At 37.9% G+C, this 27,623-nt stretch overlaps 1 protein-coding gene across 3 annotated transcripts in view; it reads left to right on the forward strand.

Moving 5' to 3' along the window:
- Nucleotides 1-27,623, forward strand: part of LOC150093599 (NEDD4-like E3 ubiquitin-protein ligase WWP1) — a 356,729-nt gene that overhangs the window by 237,550 nt on the left and 91,556 nt on the right. For all 3 annotated transcript variants that reach the window (XM_090412558.1, XM_090412559.1, XM_090412560.1), the window contains one exon: nt 5,090-5,178. In XM_090412558.1, the coding sequence (XP_090268684.1) occupies nt 5,090-5,178 (89 nt within the window). The remainder of the gene's footprint in view (nt 1-5,089; nt 5,179-27,623) is intronic.

Here is a 27,623-nt window from a genome sequence, read left to right on the forward strand (position 1 = left end):
GTATGTCTAATATTATGGCTTTTTCAATTTGCGGGGTATGTTTCTGTTCAAGTGTGTTGGCTGTGATTTCTGTTTTCCTGGTATTTGGTTTTTTGTTCTTATTACCTTGACACAGAATAAAATGGAAAAAAAAACGACTATGCCCACCACAAAAAATGCAAATTTGTAAGACTGTTTTTAGAATCATCAACAAAATTAAAAAATTGATCTAATCTTAATAATTATGGTTGTATTAAACTTTCCAAGATTTGGGAACTATAATTCTTAGTCCTCTCTGCTCAATGCAGTTAAGGCTAGCCAACAACACCCTAAGATCTCTCATAAAACTTGAGGGTTTCAGTCTAATCTTTTCCACTTAGTGTTTGTGCAAATTCATGTGTGTTTTGCAATTTTAATATTATTTCTCTGGCGATGTCTTCAGTGACTGAAATGAAATACAGGAGTGATTAAACATCTTGTTTCATTATTTATATCTGTGATATTTATTCTGCTAAACCCCATAATGAGTTCAAAGCAGTATGTAAATCTAAATAGTCAATTCTGTGCTCATTTATTGGTTCTTTATCTTCAACACTTTTCAAAATTAAATACCAATTCAGCTGAATCAATTACTGTAGCAAGTACTAAGTACTTTCAAGAAATGTAACTGGTAATTAATTTACGGAATTAACAACGCATATGAAGTATATTAATTAAAGATAACTTTAATGAATCACTTCTATATTTCAGCAATGTCACATTGCCATCTTCAGGAACATAAATGTGCACTAAGGAACTAACAAAGCAAATGAGGAAGAAAGTAAGAAACTAATTTTGTTCCTAAAGTCCTAATGGTGCCCTCTTGCGGGCTAATTTGGTAGTCTTGGCAGTTGGGCTGAAGTTCTCATAATGAAGGTCTCCCAAATTTGGGGTAGTTTCATGCACCCAAATTTGTTGAGGTTAGGAACGTTTTTTAGAGCTGCTGAAGATTCTTTGAATAATCTTTCGTATTTAAACTTGCTGCGATGGATTATTTTTGTTTTCTTCCAACGAATTTTATGGTGGGTATCCAAGGCATGGTCTGCCAACCCAGAGTGGCTGTACTGGTGAAACCGGATGTAGTCTTGGTGTTCTGAAATCCTGATATTTGTTGTTCTGCCTGTTTGGCCAAAGTAGGACAGTTTGCAGCTGCAAGGGACCTGGTATACACCAGGTAGGTCTAGGGGAAGTGGTTGGTCTTTGGTAGAGCAGATAAGGGATGCCAACTTTTCATATGGTCTGTAACAGGAAGTAAGGTCATATTTTTTGAGGATATTAGTTATTTTTTCAGAGGTGCCCTGGATGTAGGGGATAGTGATAGACTTGGTGTAGTCTTTATTGTGGAGGGGGGTTGTGATTTATAGGTTTTAGTATTTTTTGGATTTTTTTGGGGTTATAGCCATTGGCTAAGAAAGTGTTGAGGATGTGGTTTAGTTCAATAGTCAGGGCCTTGTCATCTGAGCAGATTAATTTTGCCCTGTTATATAGTGTTTTTATCACCCCATATTGTTGTGGGGGGGGGGGGGGATTGCTGGTGAATGTATCTGCCAGTGTGGGTGGGTTTTCTGTAAACAGAGAAATCCAAAGATCCATCAAGCTGGCAAGTGATTAAAGTGTCTAGGAAGGGGAGGGTGTTGTTTTCCTCTTTTTCTAAGGTGAACTGGATTCTGGGATGTTGGTTGTTTAAGTGTGTTAGGAAGGAGTGGAGTGTGTCTTAGCCATGTGGCCAAATAGCAAACACATCATCCACCTAACGAAGCCAGTACAGCCGCTCTGGGTTGGCAGACCATGCCTTGGATACCCGCCATAAAATTCGTTGGAAGAAAACAAAAATAATCCATCACAGCAAGTTTAAATACGAAAGATTATTCAAAGAATCTTCAGCAGCTCTAAAAAATGTTCCTAACCTCAAACAAATTTGGGTGCATGAAACTGCCCCAAATTTGGGAGACTTTCATTATGAGAACTTCAGCCCAACTGCCAAGACTACCAAATTAGCCCACAAGAGGGCACCATTAGGACTTTAGGAACAAAATTAGTTTCTTACTTTCTTCCTCATTTGCTTTGTTAGTTCCTTAGTGCACATACCATATCTTTATGTTCCTGAAGATGGCAATGTGACATTGCCGAAATATAGAAGTGATTCATTAAAGTTATCTTTAATTAATATACTTCATATGTGTTGTTAATTCCGTAAATTAATTACCAGTTATGTCTAACCAACGTATAAGTCTTACTACTAGAATCATGATCATCCACGGAGATGCAATCGCACAAAAGGCCCGTCAATACGGCAAACTGAGGTTGAAGATATCGAGGCAAATAAATCGTCTGATGTTCCTAAAACGCTGCCGGGATAACAAAGTGATCCCCAACTGTGTGAAATTGAAGCACTGTTTCACTTCCGAGAAAGCTCTACGCATTTATAACCGCACTAGCTTCGCCCTGTTAAGAGAACAAATTACCGCGACGCGCATTCTCCTTGCCGACGAAAACAAAACCTTACGGGCGCTAGAGGAAGAGCTTTCTAACACACTCGGCCTTGATCTATGGTCTATACTTAATGACATCTCATGCACATCGGCAAGAAAGGAATTCGAAAAAATACGTAGTCGGCACGTGAAAAAATACGAAAACCTGACAAAGACTTCTACTTCTGTACCCCAGCCACCACTTAACACAGTAGTCAACCTCTCGTCGGCAGTTTTAAAGCCTGAAGCACTCACCGCACTTTCACGTGGTCACAATTTCGCCCTAGCTCCAAAAATGATACCTGCTGAAGAAATCATGATCCAAATAGAGCGTGGAATCCGCAACCTGCCTAACCATATCGCCAACAACGTGAGACTGGATGTAGTCGGTGTTCTCACTAAAGCCAAACCTCCAAAATCCAACTTATCCAAAAACGAATATACAGCCCTACAAGAATTAAAAAACAACAAAAAAATAGTAATCACCAAAGCTGATAAGGGAAGCGCCACTGTGGTACTCAATCAAAAAGACTACAAAGGTAAGCTAAATTCTTTAATACGAGACCGTACTACTTACCTCCCCATTGAATATAATCCGACCAACTCTCAGATTAGAACTATCCACAGACTCCTTAAGAAGGTCACTTCTTGGCCTGTGGAAGTCACCAACAAACTTAAACCTTATAACTCTAGACCCCCCCGATTATATGGACTCCCAAAAATACATAAACAAAATGTGCCACTGCGTCCCATAGTGGATGGCATTGATTCCCCCACATATAAATTAGCCAAACATTTAGCCAAAACGCTCACACACTACACTGGCAACACACCATCACACATAAAAAACTCAGCCCACTTTAAAGCCAGTATAGAAAACCTCACACTCCAACACACACTGACATAATGGTCAGTTTTAACGTCTCCTCCCTATTCACTAATGTCCCACTCAAAGAAACCCTTGAGCTCATCCAAGCCAATTTCCTCCCGATATCTCAGCCCTATTTCAGTTCACAATGAACTCAGGCTATTTCGTTTGGCAAGGAAAGTTCTACAAACAGATAGAGGGGACAGCCATGGGTTCACCACTTTCCCCACCCTTGGCCAATTTCTTTATGGAGACATTTGAAGAGAAAGCCTTAAACTCCGCCCCACAAAAACCCACTATTTGGCTTCGTTATGTGGATGATGTGTTTGCTATTTGGCCACATGGCTCAGACACACTCCACTCCTTCCTAACACACTTAAACAACCAACATCCCAGAATCCAGTTCACCTTAGAAAAAGAGGAAAACAACACCCTCCCCTTCCTAGACACTTTAATCACTTGCCAGCTTGATGGATCTTTGGATTTCTCTGTTTACAGAAAACCCACCCACACTGGCAGATACATTCACCAGCAATCCCACCCACCCCCTCACAACAATATGGGGTGATAAAAACACTATATAACAGGGCAAAATTAATCTGCTCCGATGACAAGGCTCTGACTATTGAACTAAACCACATCCTCAACACTTTCTTAGCCAATGGCTATAACCCAAAAAAAATCCAAAAAATACTAAAACCTATAAATCACAACCCCTCTCCACAATAAAGACTACACCAAGTCTATCACTATCCCCTACATCCAGGGCACCTCTGAAAAAATAACTAATATCCTCAAAAAATATGACCTTACTTCCTGTTACAGACCATATAAAAAGTTGGCATCCCTTATCTGCTCTACCAAAGACCAACCACTTCCCCTAGACCTACCTGGTGTATACCAGGTCCCTTGCAGCTGCAAATTGTCCTACTTTGGCCAAACAGGCAGAACAACAAATATCAGGATTTCAGAACACCAAGACTACATCCGGTTTCACCAGTACAGCCACTCTGGGTTGGCAGACCATGCCTTGGATACCCACCATAAAATTCGTTGGAAGAAAACAAAAATAATCCATCGCAGCAAGTTTAAATACGAAAGATTATTCAAAGAATCTTCAGCAGCTCTAAAAAACGTTCCTAACCTCAACAAATTTGGGTGCATGAAACTGCCCCAAATTTGGGAGACTTTCATTATGAGAACTTCAGCCCAACTGCCAAGACTACCAAATTAGCCCGCAAGAGGGCACCATTAGGACTTTAGGAACAAAATTAGTTTATTACTTTCTTCCTCATTTGCTTTGTTAGTTCCTTAGTGCACATACCATATCTTTATGTTCCTGAAGATGGCAATGTGACATTGCCGAAATATAGAAGTGATTCATTAAAGTTATCTTTAATTAATATACTTCATATGCGTTGTTAATTCCGTAAATTAATTACCAGTTATGTCTAACCAACGTATAAGTCTTACTACTAGTTTCAAGAAATGTGTACACAGGTATGTCAAATTAATAATGCTTCTTTAATAAAATAAATCTCATTTAATATAAATCTTATTTTTAACTCAAATTCGGTAGAGGGACAGCTCAATTACCAAAATAGCTCTACAAGTTTAAAATATTAAGTTCTCTTAATATTTTTCATCTGTTTTATGCAATTAGTGCAAATGAAAATAAGATGTGCATTGAAACTATAAATAAATAAAAAAACACTATCCATACTATAATTAGGTCATGAAAGCTGATGCTCAAGACTTAAAGTGCAGATTATTTATAACGTTTGAAGGAGAGGAAGGTTTAGATTTTCGTGGGATTGCAAGGTAATTGTTAATTTTCTTTGTGTAATTTTGTTTTGCTAAACCAATTCATACAGAATCAGAATTTAAAATTGTTTTCTTTGTCTTATCATGGAAGTAACTGTTCAATAAATAAGCAGTAATTATATCTAGCCAGTTAAATAAATAAATAAGTATAATTACTTCCATTTGTTCAGAAAAATCTATTAAAATTTATATTATTATTATTATTGCTATCAATATCTGACCTCCATGGAGTCATTATGGGAGGTACTCACTATTATGCACAAAACTCATCTAACAATGCCTTAAACTGATTCAAGTTTGTCCACCTTAAACTGATTGTCCACATTCACAAAACATTCAGGCAATATATTCCCCTCACCAACCACTCTCCATGCAAAGAATCCACACCTCACTCCTCTGCTCACACACCTTCCTTAGTTTCCAGCAGTGGCCTCTTGTTCTACCCCCTCCTACTCTCTCATTCTATGAAAAATTTCTTTCATGTCAACCTGATAACAATCCCTGACTATCTTATATCTCTCAATCATATCTATCCTCTTCCTCATATTCACGAGGCTTTGCAATTTGCATTCTCTCAATCTGTTCTCATAAACCACATTCCAAAGACTTTCATCACCACTGATTACCTTTGTGAATCTTCTCTTCTAGGCCCTTTCTAACATATCCTTGTCACCATAAAAATGAAGCGACAAATTCTGTGCACAATAATCCATATGTGGCCTGGTCAAGGCCTTGCAACTTATATACAACTTTCTGATACCTAGCTGACAGCCAGTCACTGATTCAACTCAGAAGTCTATTAACCAATCCCACCTGTTTCAATTTATTTAACAGCTTATCACATGACAGTCTATCAAACTCTTTTTGCAAAATCCAAGTACACCACTGTATATGCATTTCCACCTTGTTATTAGTACATAACCACAGAGAATACTGCTATTATCAACCAATTTCTGTATCCCATTTTCTTACCAATCTCCAGTACCTTTACCACAACTCCAAATATACAGATTGGGCTATAATTTGAAGCTACAGCCTTATCACCACCTTTTGACAGAACTACATGGCAGACTGCTGCATAAATTGGAGTAAATTGGTTTGGGTTATACAATATTAACATGGATAAAAGGATGGCTGACTGACAGATATCAAAAAGTGGTATATGGGGGATCTGAGTCTGCAAGGTTTAAGGTAACAACTGATGTACCACAAGGATCAGTGTCTACTATTATTCAATCTGTACGTTAATAATATTGGGAAGGATTTGACAAGTGACATACAGTTATTTGCTTATGATGCAAAGATAGGTAAGGTAATCAGGAATGTTGCTGATATGCAGTCTTTGCAGAATGATTTGAATAGCTGGTATGTGTGTAGTATGTGGCCTCCCTCGATGAGTATCTGACTCCCCGGAGGTCTCTCTTAATAATAATAATAATAATTTATGCAGTGGAACAATTTTACCCTCTTTCCACTCCCTTTGAACCTGTACTGTTTTAAGACTTATTAAACAGGCATGCCAATGCTACTGCCAATTCCCTGGAACATTCCATTAATATGTGTGGTGATATCTCATCAAATCCTATTGCTTTATTGACATCAAGATTATTTATTTCCTCACATACTGCTCACTCACAATAAGCCATCCTGTTTAAGTTCGTCATGATTCCACATTGATCAGGATGGAACCATCTTATAAATTGATCACTGAATACCGTAACAATGTCTTCTGCAGCAGTAACCATTCTACCATTTTCATCCATTAACTTATCATAATCATTCTTCCTTCTACTTGCCACATATCTAAAAACCTCTCTAGGGTTTTTTCTTCACTTGATTTGCCAATTTCTGCTCATACTACAATTTTGTTTTTCTTACTAACTGAGTCACTCTCCTTGCCTGTTCTTTATGCTCTTCATGTAACTGATTATTACAATTATTCATCTTCTACTGCCTCCAAAGTGCATTCTTCTTCCAGATTTCACACTTAAGCCCCTCGTTCATCCATTTTACACCTATCTTGTTGTGCCTTTTGGCCTTCGGAACACAATCACACATTGATGCTGTTATGTATTTCTTTGTCATTTCCCATACAGCATTTATTTTCTTACTGCTCAACTCCACATTCCCTGCTGTCTCTTAAGCTTATCATAATCACCAACTTTGTAATTCCACATATATCCTTTTCTCACAGAAGTCTGCATTTGGCTAGCCACAACCCAGGTGATCACGTCATGATCACTCTCACCATGTGTAGGAAAGTACGAAATCCCACTCAAAATTACATCCTCTGAATGAAACGATCAGATCTAAAACTCATGATCCTCGCTTGCCCTCCTTTACATGCTGTCCGAGATAGTTATCTCTCAAGAACTTAAGAAATTCATTTTCCTTATATCCATGTGCTATCTCTTCATTCAAATCTATACTGCCATAATTAAAATTACCCATAATAATTACCTTTTGTTCACTAATCCAGGTTGTTTAGATATTTCTTAATCACTACCCTCCACATTCTTTGGCCTATAGCAACATCCAATAAATATGTCTTACTGTCAATCTCCATTTTACACTGCACTGTCTGATAACCATTGCCACTAATTCCCTCTTTCATGTCTATTTTATGTAGACATAAATTTCCCTGCTACCATCAGCAGCACTCTCCTCCCTTCTTGTCCTTTCTATCCTCACGAAAAATACTGTATGCTTCCATTTCTATTCCCATTAAGATATCATCTCCATTCGACCATGTTTCACTTATTCCATTGATTTTGAGGTGAATAAACTCAATCATTGAAACCATTTCATCTCCCTTATTTCTGATACTTCTAGCATTTGTAAACAAGCACAACAGTTCATTATTAGGTCTATAACCAGTCCTATCCAAGCCACTTGTTGGTTGTGATTTCCCCACCACACCTGCCCTTGCCCAATCACCTTTATCACTGCTTGCAACATACACCCTCTGTCTAAAAAAAAACCGAACTTTTCAAAAATAGAAGAAACTTGTGGCACCACCTGTGTTTTGTTGTATCTTTTTGTTGGCGAAAGTGGCAACCTTCATTAGTGTTGTGTCAACTGTTTATGACATTTGTTTCATTAGAAGCTGAGTTACAGTGCCGAAGTGATAGTGTGTTTTGACAAATGTCGGTCGTCACGATATTCATGCCGTGCACGACGAATTCTCACTATCAATCGCTTCAAAACTTCGAGATAAAACTCACCATTGACCGTTTGGCCAGGTGGAACAAATTCTTTATGGATAATGCCCTTGGAATCGTAGAAACAAATCAGCATTGTCTTTACTTTTGACTTCTCCAAGCGACTTTTTTTTTTTCTGATGCCCCTCTTTTGATGGTCTCCACTGAGCACTCTGGCGCTTTGTTTTGGTCTCATTGTCAAAACATACATTTCATCACCAGTATTGATTGTTTCAAGGAAGTTAGTCCTTACGAGCAGTTTTAATGAGGTCCTTGCAGTTCAATTCGACATTTTTTGGTCGTCGGTCAACTTGTAGGGAACAAATTGTGAATTCATACGAAGGCCCAAACTCTCGGTCAAAATGTTGTGCACAGTTGATTTTGGAATTCCCAATTCATCCTCAATCAATCGCATGGATTATTTCAGGTTTTCTTTGATGAAATCAGGTATTTTTTGGATGTTAACTTCGCTCAGTCCAGTTTTTGGATGGCCTGGCTTTTCGTCATCCTCAAGCATCTCACGACCACTTTGAAATCGCTTAAACCACTCGTAAACTTCAGTATGGGATAAGCATTCACTTTTTGAAGCATTTGATGCATTTCAGTAAAACTTTTACCAAGTTTAACACAAAATCAATTGCAGCTCTCTGTTTGGCCGTTTGACTCATTTTCCGACCGTTCGTCAAAACACATTGTCACTCTTGGCATTATAACTCAGCTTCTAATGAAACAAATGTCATAAACAGTTGACACAATACTAATGAATGTTGCCGCTTTTAACATGAAAAAGATACAACAGGTGGTGCCACTAGTTTCTTCTATTTTCGAAAAGTTTGGTTTCTTTTTGGACAGAGGATGTATATCTGCTCCGTCTAAACTTTCTCGCCCACATCACAATATACCGCATCCATACACACATTCACTGATACTTTCAACATCCACTCTCCCTATGCCATGTCTCCCTGTCTGCCTGGGCTTCCCTTTCATTGTTCCTCTTGCATTCCCATTCTCTCTTCATCTCTCACTGCTACTGTTTCCACTACCAAACACTTCTGTCTCCTCAGTATCACTCTCCTGATCATTCACTTCATCTCTTGCTGGCATCACATACCATTCTTCCATCTAGCAATACTTTCTCCAGTGCACTCACTGTAAAGCCATTCACATACAACTCATCATGCCTGTATAATTTTATTCTTTCCTCAAACACATGCCATACATCCATAAACTGTACTCCCTTCTCCTCACACAACTTCGCTTGCATATCTTTCATGATTCTGACTCTCCGTCTCAACTCATCATTGTCATTCCTCTCAGCAACGCACTGACAACCTTTCCAACTATACTGTTATCTTTCACTCCAGTAACCTCCTGATATTTGCTCTTACAATTTCCTTATGTCCACTTAAATCATTTGTACCTACGACCACCACCAGTTCTTTTGCTTGTTTTCTCCTCATGTTTTACTCCTGAATTATCTTGTTCATTCTCCCTCTTGGATAGCAGACCTTATGGGCTCTCTCATTAACTAATCCTCTAACTATGGAATATCCATACACTACTATCTTGGAATCACTCATCACCGCTTTTACCTTTTTTTTTTTCCATTCTATTCTTTTGCACACTTCCATTAGTTTCCACTAAATATTCAATATTACTGCATATTTCTTGACCACCACCATATCAAGTCCTGCATTCTGACAATTTCACTCTCTGTTACTCCAGTAGTCTCACTACCTCTTGTTCTGCTACACACCTTACCTTCATTTCCTCATTCATACTTCCTTTCACTCCACTATCACTAACTTTCACTTCTATATTCTTGCATTCTTTCACTCCCTCAGTTTCACTAGCTTTCGTTCCATTTCTTTCATTTACACAATCTTTCATCTTTTCAGTCTGTTTTCCATTCATTGACTCGTGGTCTGATAATATATCACACTTCTGCAAATCCATACTTTCTCTTGTATCCCATTCAATCCCTCCATAAACACATCTTGTACACTCCATCATACATACATACTCCATTCATAACATCGAACCATTTTTCTATGTATATGTTGTTAATGCACTTGATTTTCGTGGTACTTGCCTTAGTCACACTGGTTGAGTCTGCATGGTAAACCTCATGAGTACTGCAATTACGTTCTGATTAAAGAAGGCAATTTAATTTAATAAATCATGCAGAAATTAATGTAGAAGTCATGCAGACACACTTCATTATCAAAAATAAATAGCACAAGACTAAAATTCAAATATTTGATTCAATTATTATTCCAAATAGCACTTATCTTTTCCAGAGCTCTTTTCCAACACTACACATCTTACGGCCCTCTACTGGTCTAACTTTTTTTTTTATGTGACTCCTACCCAAAGTTTGTAAACCTGTTTATTAGCACAGTCATTGAGCTAATAGATTTTTTACTTTTAATTTTTTTGTTTTTATTTATTTTTTACATAATCTAGAAACCCTGCTTTAGAGAGCAAGCATGGAACTTTTTTCAAGCCACATCATGCATCTGATAAGAGTTGGTGGTAGTGTCATCACACAGGGCAGTGAAATTTATCTCCCACCTAAAGACACTTGCGAACATCCATGCTCATGTCAGGATTCAAATCTACAGCCTATTAGTTGGAGAGCAAGTATGCTAACCACTCAGCCAAACATGCTAGCATGCTAAAGGAATCCAAGAAAATTTCCTTTCTTCAGTTCATATTTGAAAAATAAGGACTAATAAGGCAAGACCTAATTTCACAAAACCATGTTGTGCCTTATTAAGTATCATATTCCTGTCCACCCAGTCCTGAATTTTTTCTTTTACCAATACCATAACCACCACTCCTGAGATACTGATTGGCCTATTACTTTCTATTTCTGTCTTGGAGCTTCCTTTTATGCAGTGGAATGGTTTTGCCCTCTTTCCACTCCATTGGCACCTTTCCCGAACTGAGCCTTAATTAAACAACTTGGGCAAAGAAGGTGTTAATTCCCTTGCACATTCTTCTAATTCATGGACTAGTATGTCATGTAATCCCATGGCTGTATTCACATTAAGTTCTGTAACATCCTATGCATCTCCAGTTTTTCGGCTTCTATTCTCCCATCAGTCAATGTTACATCCAGAATTGCAATATCACCACCTAGATGGTACACTCTTGAAAATTAACAATCAGTAACTCATATATTTGGTTTTCTTCTGTTGCCTCCCTACAATCAGCACTGTTTAAGCTCAGTCATAGTCATTCCTCCTTTTGCTTGCCACATAATTAAACCATTTAGGATTTTTTTTGGCCTCATCACCTTGCTTTCTCTTAATTAACTTTGGCCTTACTGTATAGGTTCCTCTTCCTGTGTCTGTTGCTCATGGATATGCTGATCACCTCTTTTTTTATACTCCATCTACAAGTTTTCCTTTTCTGTAACTCCTACTTAATGATGCTATTCATCCATTTAACTTCTACCTGATTTATTATCCTGCCTTTAGATATATACTGTCTGATATTGGTTTCTTCAAACGTCCCTTTACCACCTTGCATATTTCATTTCTCTCTCTCCAAATTCTTATTACAACTGCTGAACGTTGACTCCTGAGCTTGTCACAATCACCTGCTTTGTAATTTCATATATATCCCTTCTTAACAGAAAATTCCTCATGTGTGGCAGTCTCCCAGATCATGACATCATGCTTCCTTTCCCCAAGAGGAGAAAGCATGGATAGATTGGTTACTGTTGAGGTCATAGCATCTGAGAGCTCAATACTATTTTCATTACAATACTCACTGTTCTATTAAGAACAGTGAGTATTGTAATGATTATTATAACAACAGATTCCTGGATATGTGTTGTTACAGTAATTTTTTTGTGGTAAAGGAAAGGTTTGTTTTCTTCAGGCTGAATAAGTGAGTGATAAAGACATTGGATGTGATGGGTTAACGAGCAAATAAGAACAAATAAGAAAAAAAAATGATTTGGTCGAAAAGAAGAATGTGATGATGATGGATTTCAGGAGGTTGCTGAGAAGGGTAAAAGTAAACTACACTACTTTCTCCTTATACATCTTAGCAGAGGTGTATAAGATAAAACAACTGTATAAGATTTGGACTGCATTTAAATGGTTTGGTGGGAGTCATCTGGAGAGGCTGCTGTAATGCATAGAGAATAGATCTGAAGAAGGAAAATGTGGAACAGGCAGAAGAATAACATAGGAGAGACCATTACGTCATTGCTTGTGAATGAGAAGGTAAGTAGCATGAATCAGAAGAATGAGAGAACAAGAATGCAAGATAGACAGGTATGTTAGTTAGAGAGGTGGGGGGCAAGTGTTAGAGTGGACCAGGAGATCTAGTGTGAGAAGAATGGATGCTGGAAGTAAATGTATAAGCAGACTAGAAAGGAATGGACTTGGCCTAAGATGTGGCATACATTTGGTGAGGAGTGAAAAGGTCAGTGTGGAGGACTCCTGAGAAATGGTATCAGTCGGCCTTGTTATAGACTCAGAAATTATTATTATTATTATTATTATTAACATTAGACCTCCATGGAGTCAGAGACTCATCATGGGAGGTACTCACTATTGCATGCAATGCTCATCCAACCACATCTTACACTGATTCAATGTGTCCACATCCACAACAACACACTCAGGCAATGCATTCCATTGCCTGAGTGTGTTGCCAATTTCCAGCAGTGGCCTCTTGTTCTACTCCCCTCTCCCATTCTATGAAAAATCTCTTCCATGTCTACCTGATAACAACCCCTGATCAGCTTATATGTCTCAATCATATCCCTGCCTCTTCCTCCAATTCACGAGGCTTTGCAACTTACATTCTCTCAATCTGTCCTCATACTCCACATTCCAAAGACCATTGACTACCTTTGTGAATCTTTTCTGTATCCTTTCCAACATATCCTTGTCACTATGAAATCCCGGCAACCATATATGTGCACAATAATCCATATGAGGCCTGAATCAAGGTCTTATACAATGGAATCATAACCTCTCTATTTCTGCATGTTAGGGTTCTCCACATCATTGCCATTATTTGATGTGATGTCTTCACAACTTGTGCAATGTGGCCCCAGAATTTCAGGTCTTGTCCACCATCACCCGTAGATCTCTCATCTCCTATACTTCTGTTAAAGTTTCCCCACCAAGTGTATACTTTGCATCCCAGCATTGCTTGCCAAATCTCAAAACCTTACACTTGGCAACATTGCTTGAACTGACAGTTCCACTTACCTGCCCATTCATACAATCTATTCAAGTCCTCTTGTAAGGCATTAACATCAGCCTGACTCTGCATTGCTCTCCTCAGTTTTGCATCATCCACAAACAGCTGGATATCACTAGTTAAACCCAACCCAATATCATTAACATATAAATTGAACAACAATGGCCGCAAAACCGACCCCTGTGGCACACCACTGGTGACTTTTCTCTTTCGAGATACTGCACGCCCATATACAACTTTCTGATACCTATCCGACAGTCAGTCACTGATCCAACACAGAAATCTGTTATCCAATCCCATCTGTTTCAATTTATTTAAGAGCTTGTGGCAGTCTATCAAAAGTCTTTGCAAAATCCAAGTACAACACTGTATATGCATCTCCTTTGTCCAAGGTATTTATCACCTTGTTATAGTACATAAGTAAGTTAGTGAAACATAATCTTAACAAACCCATGCTGATAACCACACAGAATACTGCTGTTATCAACCCATTTCTGTATCCTACTTCTCATCAATCTCTCCAGGACCTTCACCACAACTCCAGATATACAGACCAGCCTATAATTTATAGCTACAGCCTTATCACTAACTTTATGCAGTGAAATAGTTTTACCTACTTCCACTCCACTGGAACCTGTGCTGTTGCAAAACTCTTATTAAACAGGCATGCCAATTCCCTGGAACATTCCCTTAAGCTGTAGTGATATGTCATCAAATCCTATTGCCTTGTTATTTAGGTTATTTATTCATCAAGGTTATTTATTTCCTCAAATACCCCCTGCTCACTCACAATTAAGCTATTCTCTCCTATGTCCTCTACACTTAAGTTCTTCAGATTCCACCCTGATCAGGATGAAACATCCTTATATCAATGTCACTGAATACCTCAACAATGTCTTCTACAGCAGTTACCATTCTACCACTTTCATCCCTTAACTTCATCTTTCTGTGATCATTCTTCCTTCTACTTGCCACATATTTAAAAAACTCTCTAGGGTTTTTCTTAGTCTGATTTGTGAATTTCTGCTCATACTCTACTTTTGTTTTCCTTACTAACTGAGTCACTCTCCTGGCTTGTTCTTTATATTCTTCATGTGACTGATTACCATTATTCATCTTGTACTTCCTCCAAAGTACTTTCTTTTTCCAGATTTCATGCTTAAGCTCCACATTCATCCATTTTACACATACCTTATTCAGCCTTTTGGCCTTTGGGATACATTCGTACATTGATGCTGTTATGTATTTATAACAGGAAATAAATTCTGCATGGGAACTTACAAAGAAATACAAGTTCTCGTGCAGCATTTATTTCCTTACCGCTCAACTACTCTTTCCATGTTATATCTCGAAGTTGTCTCCTAAGCTTGTCATAATCACCAGCCTTATATTCCACATATATCCTTTCCTTGCAAAAGTCTGCATATGACTAGCCACAACACAGGTGATTACTTCATGATCACTTTCGCCAACTGGAGGAAAATGTGAAACCCCTCTAATAATTGCATCCTCTGATGAAATGACGAAATCTAGAACTCTTGATCTTCACGTGCCTTTCTTTACATGCTGCCTGAGATAATTATCTCTGAAGAACTCAAGAAATTCATTTTCCTCATTCCCAAATGCTCTCTCTTCATTCCAATGTATACCACCATAATTAAAATCAATCATAATAATTACCCTTCCTTTGTTCACTAATCCAAGTTGTTAATACATTTATTCATACCACCTTCCACATTCCCAGGCCTATAGCAACATCCAACTAAATATGTCTTCCTCTCAACCTCCATCTTACACCACACTGACTCATAATCATTACCACTATTTCCTCCTTTCATATCTACTTTATGTGAACTTAACTCCCTTGCTATCATCAGCAGCATTCCCTCCTTCCTTCCTTCCCTTTCTATCCTCATGAAAAATATTGTTCCCTTCGATTTCTTCTATTTCCATTTACGATATCATCTTCATCAGCCATGTTTCACTTATTCCAATGATTTCGGGGCGAATAAACTCGATCACTGAAACCTTTTCATCCCCTTTATTTCTGATACTTCTGGCATTTGTAAACAAACACAAAGTTCATATTTAGGTCTATAGCCAGTCCTATCCAAGTTATATGTTGATTGTGATTCCCCCACTACACTTGCTCAATCACCTTTATCGCCACTTACCACATATACCTGCTCAGTCTCCACTTCTCCACCCACATTGCAATATACTCCATCTTCATACACACTTCATTCACTGCCACTTTAATATTCACTCTCTGTATGCCATGTCTCCCTGTCCACGCGAGTGCCCCCTCCCCCCGTTTCCCTGTTCCTATTGTATTCCCATTCTCTTTTCCTCTCTCACACTACTACTGTTTCCACTGCCAAGTGCTTCTGTCTCTTCAGTACCACTCTCATGATTTTCTCTTCATCTTTTCCTTCTGATCTCTTACACACATCACACACTGTACTTCCACACACTATACTTTCATCCAGCAACACTTCTTTCTCCAGCACACTCACTCCAAAGCCATTTAAATGCAACCCATCACGCGTGTATAATTTCATTCTTCCCTCAAACACATGCCATACATCCACAAACTGCACTCCCTTCTCACACAGTTCTGCCAGCATACTAATCATGATTTTGGCTCTCCATTGCAGCTCATCATCATCATAGCTGGGTAACACACTGACAATCTTTCCTACTACACTGTTATCTTTCACTCTTCTCAATAGTCTCATGATATTCATCCTCACATACTTCTAATGTCCAGTTAGATCATTCCTCTCTGCAATCACAACTGATACTCTCACTAGTTTCTTCATTTCATTTTTCATTTCCAATATCTGTTTCATGAAATCTTACATTCAGACAATTTCACTCTATATCTTGCTACCTCTCATTCAGCTGCACTTTACTTCCTTTTCCTCATTCATATTTTCTTTCACCCCCTCGTCGCTCACTTTCTCTTGCACATTGTGGCATTCTTTCACTCCTTCAGTTTCACTGAAACTGAAGGAGTGAAACTTCCAACTCGTTTCACTGAAATGAACTACTATGTTTGTATATGAATGCCAGAATTATCATAAAATGAAATTATTACATTGATAGAGTTTATTCACCCCCCAAAAAAATTATCAGAATAAGTGGGATGTGATTGGATGAAGATGACATCCAGACAGGAATATGAGAAGTTGGATAGAATAAAATATTTAATTGAATATTGCTATAGTGAAATATGCTGAAGTTAGTCAAGCAAATAAGAAAAATAAGAAGTCAATAATAATGGATGATTTTAATTATGATAGTATAGATTGGAATGATGAGTAACATCCAGCTTATACTTGACAGGATTATAATTTTGTCAAATATAATATACATTGTAACTAAGCAGAAAAACTTTCAATATCTATTTCTCATCAATACAATGTGAAAGGTTGGATAGAATAAAATATTTAATTGAATATTGCTATAGACTTTGTAATGTGGATAGCAATCACAATGAAATGTGCTAATATTAGTCAAGCAAATAAGAAAAATAAGAGGTTAATCATTATGGATGATTTTAATTATGATAGTATAGATTGGAATGATAAGTAACATTCAGCTTATACCTGACAGGATTATAATTTTGTCAAGTATAATATACATTGTAACTAAGCGGAAAACTTTCAATATCGATTTCTCATCCATAGTATTTAATAATATGATGCCTTTTTTTTTTTCTACTTGTATGTGGAAAATCTCTGTAATTTGCAGGAATTATGTTTGTATTTGAATTCACCTTTCAGTCTTCTTTGATCTGACTCCCACTGATGATATTTTATAATATTTGTTTAGGAGTTGCCCTAAAGGTACATTCTGTACTCTGCGCTAAGTAGAAGGTCTCACATGCTGCAGAATTTGTCTGCTATCATACAAAGCGGAAGATTCACATTATTATTATTATTATTATTATTATTATTATTAAGAGAGAAATCCAGGGAGTCAGAGACTCATCAAGGGAGACCACATACTACACACACACACCAGCTATCATAGTTATTCTTGAATTCATTCACACTGCGTGCACTCACAACATCCAAAGGCAATCCATTCCAATCACGCATCACCCTCTGAGAGAAAAATCTAGCCCTCACTCCCTTCTTGGCAGCCTTCATTCTCAGCTTCCAAGAATGCCCTCTCATCCTTTCTCCACCCTCCATAAATTGAAAAATTCCATCAGTTGAAATCCTGTATGAACCTTTAGGAAGTTTGTAAGTCTCAATCATATCCCCCCCCCCTTTCTCCTGTTTCCTAGTGTCTGCAGTCTACAAATTCTCATTCTGTGTTCATAATCAGTATTCCACAATCCTGATATCATTTTTAACACTCTCCTTTGTACTCTCTCTCCAATATATATCAGAATCACAATGGAAACCAGGAGATCAGACCTACGCACAACAGTTCAAGTGATGTCTTATCCAGGCCTTGTAAAGAGGCAAATTAACATCCTTATCTTTACATGCGAACAATTGTTTCATCATCATCATCAAATTCCTGCCATGTACCCTCAAGGGATGTACAGGATATGATAGTACTACATGAAAAATGTACATCATTACTAACTTCCTATCTACAATTTTCTTCCAGATCAGTCTATTACTTGTCAAGACTCCAATATTATCAGATCTTATATTACTGTCGTCTATGGCACTTTGTACCCTATCAAACCACCTATATCTTGGTCTTCCTCTGGGTCGTTTTCCTGCCAACCTGGCAGAGAACACTTGTTTGGCCAATCTTTCCTCGCCCATTCTGTTTAAATGACCATAACACCTGAGATTAGTTCTGCTAACGCATTCCAGGATGCTGACAATGTCAAGTTCTTTCCTAATATCCTCATTTTTAATATGATATTGCCATTAATGCCATCTGTTAATGCCTCTTATCTTTCTCAGTACTCTCATATCTGCGGTATCTAGTCTTTGGTCAAGTTTTACTTCTGACCCAGCTCTCAGATCCATAAGTTAAAACTGGTTTGAACACTGTCTTGTATACAGCTAATTTAGTGTTCCGACTAATTTCTCTCTTATTCCATATGAATTTATTCAATTGACTTCCTACCATACCAGCTTTGTTGATCCTGTTGTCTATTTCCATATTTAATTCGTGCCTAAGTAGCTGAAATGTTTTACTTGTTTCACAGGTTCCCCATTCACAACACAGTTGACATTTTCAACGATTCTACCTATTTTCATTGTCTTTGTCTTTTTATTGCTGACCTTCATACCATATCTATTACAACAGCTATTCAATTTAGTCAGAGAATCTTGCAGACTTGTAGCGGATTTATTTAGAAGTATAACATCATCCGCATAAAGCAAAGAGCTGACATTAACATCTCCAATTTTGATGTCATATTTAATACCACTTTCCTTCATAATGTGATCCATATAGATAATGAATAACAGAGGGGATAATGTACATCCTTGTCTCACACCAGATTTAACATTAAACCATCTTCCAGTACTTCTGCAATTCTAACTGCTGACTTACAACAACTCAAATAAAGACTAAGTATTGCTTGATATAATGCTCCATTGACACCATATAACTGTAGCATATTGAATAGCTTCTCCATTGTCATATGCCTTTTCCAAATTGAGAAAACTTAAATACAGATCTCTGTTATATTCCTATGCTTTCTCGACTATTTGTCATAACATGAAGATCTGATCCTGACAGCCTCTATTTGCCCTGATCCAGCTTGTTCTTCATCAAGCTTTTCTTCCACAATTCTTCTCAACAGTTTCTCAAGTATACTTGCATAGATCTTGCCAGCAACACTCAGTAGGGAAATACCTCTGTAATTCTCACATTCAGTTTTATTTCCCTTTTCACATATGGGTACTATTAGAGCTCTACTCCAATCATCGGGAATTTGTCCCGGTGATTGGAGTAGAGTTGTCACTGCGAGAATTTTATACAGTGCAGTCACTGCGAGAATTTTATACAGTGCAGTCACTGCGAGAATTTTATACAGTGCAGTCACTGCAAGAATTTTATACCACCATATTTCAGGATTTCTGGTCGAATATCATCTACTCCTGCTGCCTTTCCACATTTTAAGCCTCGGATGGCTTTTTCTACTTCAAGTATGGGTATGTATTCCTGATTGTATACCTGTTGAGTGTTTTTTATCACTGTGCTATCACTGCTTGTTTCATTTAGCAATTTCTTGAAGTTTTTCTCCCGTTTTCATTATTATTATTATTATTATTATTATTATTATTCAGGCCTCCATGGAGTCAAAAGGCTCATTGTGGGAGGTCCTTCCCAAGAACATAAAGTCTGTCAAGTCTTATCAAGGGGAGGTCCCCCCTAAGAAACACAAAGTCTATCATACCACTCCTTAAACTCATTGACCGTTCTCGCCCTCACCACTCCTTACCCTCTTGCTCACAGTTTCCTTTTGTAACTTCCAGGGATGGCCTCTTTTCATCACTCCTTCCTGCTGGTCAACTAAGGGAAAGAACTCCCCCAGTGTCAACCCTGTAACCACCTCTCAACAGTTTAAAAGTCTCAATCATATCACCTCTCCTTCTTCTATCCACCAAACTCTGCACATTCCCTCAGCCGATCCTCATAACTATCCTTGTACAGTTCTGAAACCATCTTTGTCATCCGTCTTTGTATCCTTTCCACAGTTAATTTACCCCCTTCAAATCCTGGGGAACAAATCTGAGAACAATAGTCCAAGTGTGGTCTGATCAGAGACTTATACAACGGAATGATCACCCTCTTATTTCTGCAGGTCAGTGTCCTTCTCAGAATTGCAGCAATCCTCTATGTTACCTTCACCATATTTGCAATACGTCCCCTAAATTTCAGGTTTCTATCAATCATCAACCCCAGATCTCTTGTCTCCCCTACTTCCTACAGTATAACTACTTCCATAGAGTATGCAGCATCCCATCGATGTTTCCCAAACCTCAAGACCTTACATTTTGCTGAATTAAACTTGACACCCCTATATATTTGCCCATCTATCTAGCTTATGCAAATCCTCTTGCAGGGCTACCACATCTGCACTATTACTAATAATCCTTCCCAGCTTCGCATCATCTGAAAACAACTGAATATCCCCTTGCAATCCACTGGCAATGTCATTGATATAAAGGTTAAACAATATAGGTCCTAGTACTGAGCCCTGTGGGACCCCTCTTGTAACCCTCTGCCTCCTTGAAACTGCTCCACCATACACAACTCTCTGATACCTATCAGACAGCCAATCCTGAATCCAGTTGACCAATCTGACATCCAGACCCATGTGCTGCAACTTAAATATCAGCTTATCATTTGACACCCTGTCACATGCCTTTGCTAAGTCTAAGAAAATTGCAGTATATGCCTTTACCTCATCTAATGTTCTTGTAACTTTATTATAAAAGGCTAGCATATTGCTAAAACAAGAGCATCCTCTCACAAATCCATGTTGACTCTCACATATAATATTACCCTCATCTGCCAAATGCTGTATACGGTCCCGCACTACTTTCTCCAAAATCTTAACAACTACTAATGACACACAGGCCTATAACTAGACACTTCCAGTATGTTACCACCCTTATGCAATGGCACTATCTTACCTTCCTTCCATTCCGTGGGCACCTTTACCGAAGCCAGACTTTCATCGAAAAGCCAGGTTAAAGGCACTGTCAGTTCCCTAGCACGTTCTCTCAAAACTCGTGGTGAAATACCATCCAGTACCAAATCTTTACTGACATCCAGAGTACTCAGTATCTCAAACACACTCTCCTCCTGTACCTCTAAACCTCGAATCAGCCCTATCCCTCTAGCATTAAAACTGACTCCTCTAGGATGAAATACTCCAATAAAGTGTTCATTGAACAATTCCACTATGTCCTCTGCATCAGTCACTCTATTCCCATTTTTATCCAACAATATCATTCTTCTACAGTCATTTCTCCTCCTACTAGCCACATAGCTAAAAAAATCCCTACGATATTCTTTGGATCTTAAGACCAATCTCCTCTCATACTCCAGTTTCGCTTTCCTTACCACATTAGTCACTCTTTTGTCCTGTGTCTTATAATCTTCATGCATCCTCTCTTCATCTGTCTCCTTATATCTCTTCCATAGCCCTTTTTTCACATGCAATTCCTGTTTAATATTGTTTGTCATCCACTTTATTCCAAATTGTGTCCTCTTCTTCACTCGTGGTATACAACTTACCATTGCTGCTAACAAATATTCTTTCACAATTTCCCACACATTAATGATATCCCACCCTTCCAATTCATCCCTCCATGAAACGTCCCAAAGTTGACGTATAAGACTATCACCTGCATTATAATTCCACATAAGTTCTTGTCTCTTTGATACTCCTGCATGTCTATTCATTTTCCAAGTCAAAGCCACATGGTCACTCTGTCCAACTGGCGGGAGAGATGTCATATCAGTTATTGTCAACTCTTCTGATGCTATAACAAAATCCAAAACTCTTGAACCTCTTGTTCCCTCTGTTACATGTTGCCTAAGACATTTGTCTCTCAAGAATTCTAGAAATTCCATTCCCCTATTGCTACATGCATCTTCCTCTCTCCAATTTATACTACTGTAGTTAAAAGCTCCCATAACAATCATTCTTCTTGCACTTGCCAAACTTAGCTGTCTAAACATCTTCTGGTCCCCATCCTCTGTGCTCCTGGGTCTGTAGCAACACCGCACAAAATATCCTGTCTTGCCTACCTCTACCTCACACCATATGCTCTCAAAATCATTTGTCTCACTTCCTTTCAAAGCCTCCACTCTTAGAGGACATAGGTCATCACTTATCATAAGCAGTACCCCACCACCACACTTTCCCCTCCTATCCTGACGAAAAATGCTATACCCAGCAACTTTTGTTTCTGTTATTATATCCCCTTCTGTCAACCACGTCTCAGTGATCCCAGTAATTTTTGGCTAGTCTGATTCTATCTGTGCCACCAATTCCTCTCCCTTATCCGGATACTCCTGGAATTAGTATAAAGCATATAAATGCCATTGTTTCTATACCCAGCATTATCCCTTCTAGACTCCACTGGGGCTCAGTGTTACCTGACATCGTCTCCCTTCTCCCAAGTATCCATTCACACAAGAGGCCACCCCTGCTATTATCCTCCCTGGGACACACTGACTCGTTCAGAACAGCAATCTCTCTCCAGATTCCTACGTCCCTCCTCATTCAAATGTAAGCGTGTCACCTTTATCATCACTAACTCCTTTTACATTACTCTTTCCTCCATTTCTAAGCTTCTTCAATAACCTCCAAAATATTTTGCTACCTTCTTGATATTTATTTTCTATGTTCTTGCTAAAGTTCGTCCATGACTTTTGTTTAGCTTGTTTTACACAGTGTTTAGCTTTCTTACATTTGTCTCTGTATTCTCTAAGAGCACAAGCTGACTTATTTACCAGGAACTTTTGATATGCTTTCTTCTTTTCCTTCACTGCTTCTTTAACTTCCTGTGTCCACCATGGAGTTCTGAGTTTTCTATCCTTCCAGACAACCTCACCACATGCCTCTCTGGCTGAATCAATCAAGGTTTTCTTCAGGGCTTCCCACTGAATCTCTGAAGTTTAGTTACTGTTCTCAAACTCTTTCATTTTTTCTTCAATAATCTTTGTGTATTTTAGTCTACAGTTGACATCTGAGAGCTGCTCAACTTTCATTCGCGTTAAAACTTTCTTACATTTTTTTCTTTTCAAAACGAAATTCAATTTTATCCTGCTCAAGACTAAATAATGATCACTTCCAATTTCAAATCCTCTGTACACTCTGGTGTCCTGCACCAGGGAGAAAACGTCACTATCAACAATAACATAGTCAATGAGACTTTTCTTATTTCTTGCCTCTTCTCTCCATGTGAATTTGTGCAAATTTTTATGTTATAATGGTGTTAGTAATAACCAGTCCATGTCCTGAGCAGAAATCCAACAAATATTTGCCATTATTATTAGCTTTGTTCTTCTCTTCAAATTTTCCCAATATATTTTTGTATGTCTGAATCATTTCCTACTCTGCTATTTAGATCCCCAACAAGGTCCAGCTTTTCCTTTTTCATTGTGTCAGATGCTTTCTCTAAAGCATTAAAAAATTCCTCCATTTCTACTTTAGTAGAATCGTCTGTGGGACCATAGGCACAAATAAGTCTTATTGTCCAGTTCCCCATTCTGATATTTGCCCACATCACTCTACTTGAGACTTCCTGCCATTCAAGAAGATTAGCCTAGTATTTAGTGTTGAATACTATGGCTACTCCTTCTCTTCCTTGATTGTCATTGCCTGAAAATTACATTTTGTATTTATTGTTCAGAAAGATCTCACCAGTTTTTGTCTTTTTTGTTTCCGTCACCCCTATTATTAGAAATATATACACGTTAGCACAAGAACAATGTTTAATTTGCAAAATATTTCGGTCTGAATATTACAGAACATCTTCAGTGGCTACATAGGAATAGTTTTCAAAAAACAAAGTGGAATACGAACAATTGATCATTCATACATAGAACGAGCCGCGTGATGTCATATCGCTAAGTATTAGAAGAGTAAACATTTTAAAACATAATTAAAGATATTAATTCAGAAATTCATATAATGATCTTAAATAACATTAGACTGATAAAAAAAAATTTTAAAAAAATTTAATGTGTTATCCTGATTAAACTTTCCCAAATTTTTGATATAGATATACAGTCATTCCGATTCGAGTTAGAACATTGAAGTAAGGCCTCTACACTTTCTTTAAATAAACAGTCAAATTTGTAGTGACATCTATGTAGGAGGAGAGTCTTGGACCAAAGGATGTTGTGGTTTGTTTCTAAACCATGCTAAGCTAATCCAGATTTCTCAGGTTTGTTGTCTTGAATTGATGACTGATGCTCTTGAATTCTTTTTTCTATGGAATGTCCAGTTGTCCAAAGTAAGAAAGATTACAATTACAAGGAACTTGATACACACCAGGTAGAGACATGGTTGAGCGTTTATCTTTACATGAAGGAAAATGGTTGGATAATTTGTTAATAGGTGTATAAGTGGCTGTTAGATCATATTTCTTTAGAATTCTCGAAATTGGTTTTGAAATCCCGGAAATGTTAGGAATTGGAATCCGACGTATTGAATCTTGGTTGTTCTGTGTTGGTTTGTAAGAATCGAAAAGATGTTGCGTACTCTTTTCGGAGAAGCCATTTAGTTTCATGTGATGTTTGATAGTTGTAAGTTCCTTCTGTAATAAATGAGAAGTTGAACAGTTAGTTTTGGCTCGTTGGATTAAACATTTTGTGACTCCTGTTTTTTGACAAGGGTGATGAGCAGATTCTTTGAGAATATAACAACCTGTGAAAGTTGGTTTTCTGTAAGATAACCAACTTTCACAGGTTGTTATTGTTGTTAGAATACCAACTTTTGTTGTAAGAATACCAGAAGGTGAACGGATGAGAAGGACGTCTAAAAAGGATAACTTGTCGTCTTTTTCAATTTCCATGGTAAACTTTATACGAGGATGTAAGGAATTGATACTGCTTAAAAAGTAGGGTACGAAGTCTCTGTTGTGAGGCCATACAGCAAAGATGTCGTCTATATGTTTAACCCAAAAGGATGGGTGAGGGAATATAGATGAGAACAGGACTTCTTGTAGATGTCCTAAATAAAAGTTTGCAAGAGCAGGAGAGAGTGGACTTCCCATAAATGTTCTAAATAAAAGTTTACAAGCAGGAGAGAGTGGACTTACCATAGGGTGTTCCTTCCACTTGGTTGTAAAATTTATTTTGACATACGAAATATCCAGAGTGCATTATGAATTCAAATAGTTTTATAATATCTTGTGGGAAGATGTCAGCTAGTAATCCCAAAGTCTCTTTGAGAGGTACATCCGTATATAAAGATTCTTTATATACGAATATAAAGGACTTTCGACTATCAAACAGCACATGAAACTAAATGGCTTCTCCGAAAAGAGTAGGCAACATCTTTTCAATTCTTACAAACCAACACAGAACAACCAAGATTCAATACGTCGAGTTCCAATTCCTTACATTTCCGGGATTTCAGAACCAATTTCGAGAATTCTAAAGAAATATGATCTAACAGCCACTTATACACCTATTAACAAATTATCCAACCGTTTTCCTTCATCTAAAGATAAACGCTCAACCATGTCTCTACCTGGTGTGTATCAAGTTCCTTGTAATTGTAATCTTTCTTACTTTGGACAAACTGGACATTCCATAGAGAAAAGAATTCAAGAGCATCAGTCATCAATTCAACACAACAAACCTGAGAAATCTGGATTAGCTCAGCATGGTTTAGAAACAAACCACAACATCCATTGGTCCAAGGCTCTCCTCCTACACAGATGTCACTACAAATTTGAAGTTTATTTAAAGAAAGTGTAGAGGCCTTACTTCAACGTTCTAACTTGAATCGTAATGACTGTATGTCTATATCAAAAATTTGGGAAAGTTTAATCATGATAACACATTAAATTTTTTTTTATCAGTCTAATGTTATTTAATATGATATGAATTTCTGAATTAATATCTTTAATTATGTTTTACTCTTAAATAATCAATTGTTCGTATTCCACTTTGTTTTTTAAAAGCTATTCCTATGTAGCCACTGAAGATGGTCTGTATTTGTTGTTGATAGTACCGATCTTTAACTCTGGTGATGTTGAGTTGGGGTGTTTTTTTCAGATTTGTTCCAGTAGCTGACTTTTTGCTGTTCACCCTGGTTCATTGCTGAAAACAACGGGGGGCCTTGTTTAACCGGGCGACGCCCCAGCCAGCATGAAATTTTGTCATGTTGTACCATCATTTTATAATTTGGTTTAAGCCAATAAGAATTACAATTTGGTCGGCTAAATTCCAAATTGCCAGTCCATCCTCATTCGTTCAGTATCCAGGTAGATACCCATCAGGGTGCACCACGAGAAGGTGAGGATTGGACATTAGGTCAGAAGCGCTGGTCGATTCTCCACATTCCTTTAAAGGTGATGTCGAGGTCTCCTCTCAGTTATACAGCTTTGACCCTTATGCACCCCACGTTTGTTTCAGCAATACAATTATCTTTTGAGTTGTATTTTCAATCTTTGTCACATGGCCACTGAACTTCAACTTCCTTTCTATTAACACTCCAAGATCCCTAGACTCATCAGTTTCTTCTAGCCTAATCCCACCAATATAATATGACATTGGATATCTAATAATGCCAAAGTGAATGATTTCACATTTACTGACATTAAACTGACACCCGTTTTCCCATGCCCACAATTCCAGCCTATTCAAATCATTCTGCAAAGACTGCATATCAGCAGCATTCCTGATTACCCTACCTATCTTTGCATCATCAGCAAATAGCTGTAAGTCACTTGTGAAATCTTTCCCAATATCATTAATGTACAGATTCAATAACAGTGGACCAAGCACTGATCCTTGTGGTACACCACTTGTTTTTTTTTTTTTTTTTTTAAATCTTTGTACTGATTGTGGACAGTACTACCCTTACATCACGGTCAGATATCTCGTCCAGACTTGATATAGGCTTAAGCCTTTACAAGCGTTTTACTCTATGCCTGTTCTAGTTATCATTAGTTATTCTATGGTGGCAATGCCATGCCACCAGTGTGCCCTGTAGGGGTCTTCAAGGAAAGAACTTTTATATCTGTCTGCATATGCCCCAGCTGTTTTAAGTCCTTATAACTATCTGCACTCTATATGCCATGTAAGGAGATGGTGGCTCTGGTAAACCTCGGAGTTGCCCCATGCTCCTCCCATATCTTACTAACTAGATCTTGGTTATTCTTATAATAGTTTACCTTATTATTATGGCTATATGCTAGTGGGCACCCTGTTCCCACCACGAGGGCATCGACTACCCACATCTCACCATCTCTTTTAAGCAAACCTGCGGAGGTCCTATAATATGGTTCCTCCACAGTCTCCCAACCTTTGTTCTTAAAGCAGTTG

Source organism: Typopeltis vanoorti, chromosome 23 (genome assembly GCF_054136105.1).
Source record: "Typopeltis vanoorti isolate ZY-2024b chromosome 23, IOZ_Tvanoo_1.0, whole genome shotgun sequence".
NCBI lineage: Eukaryota > Metazoa > Arthropoda > Arachnida > Uropygi > Thelyphonidae > Typopeltis > Typopeltis vanoorti.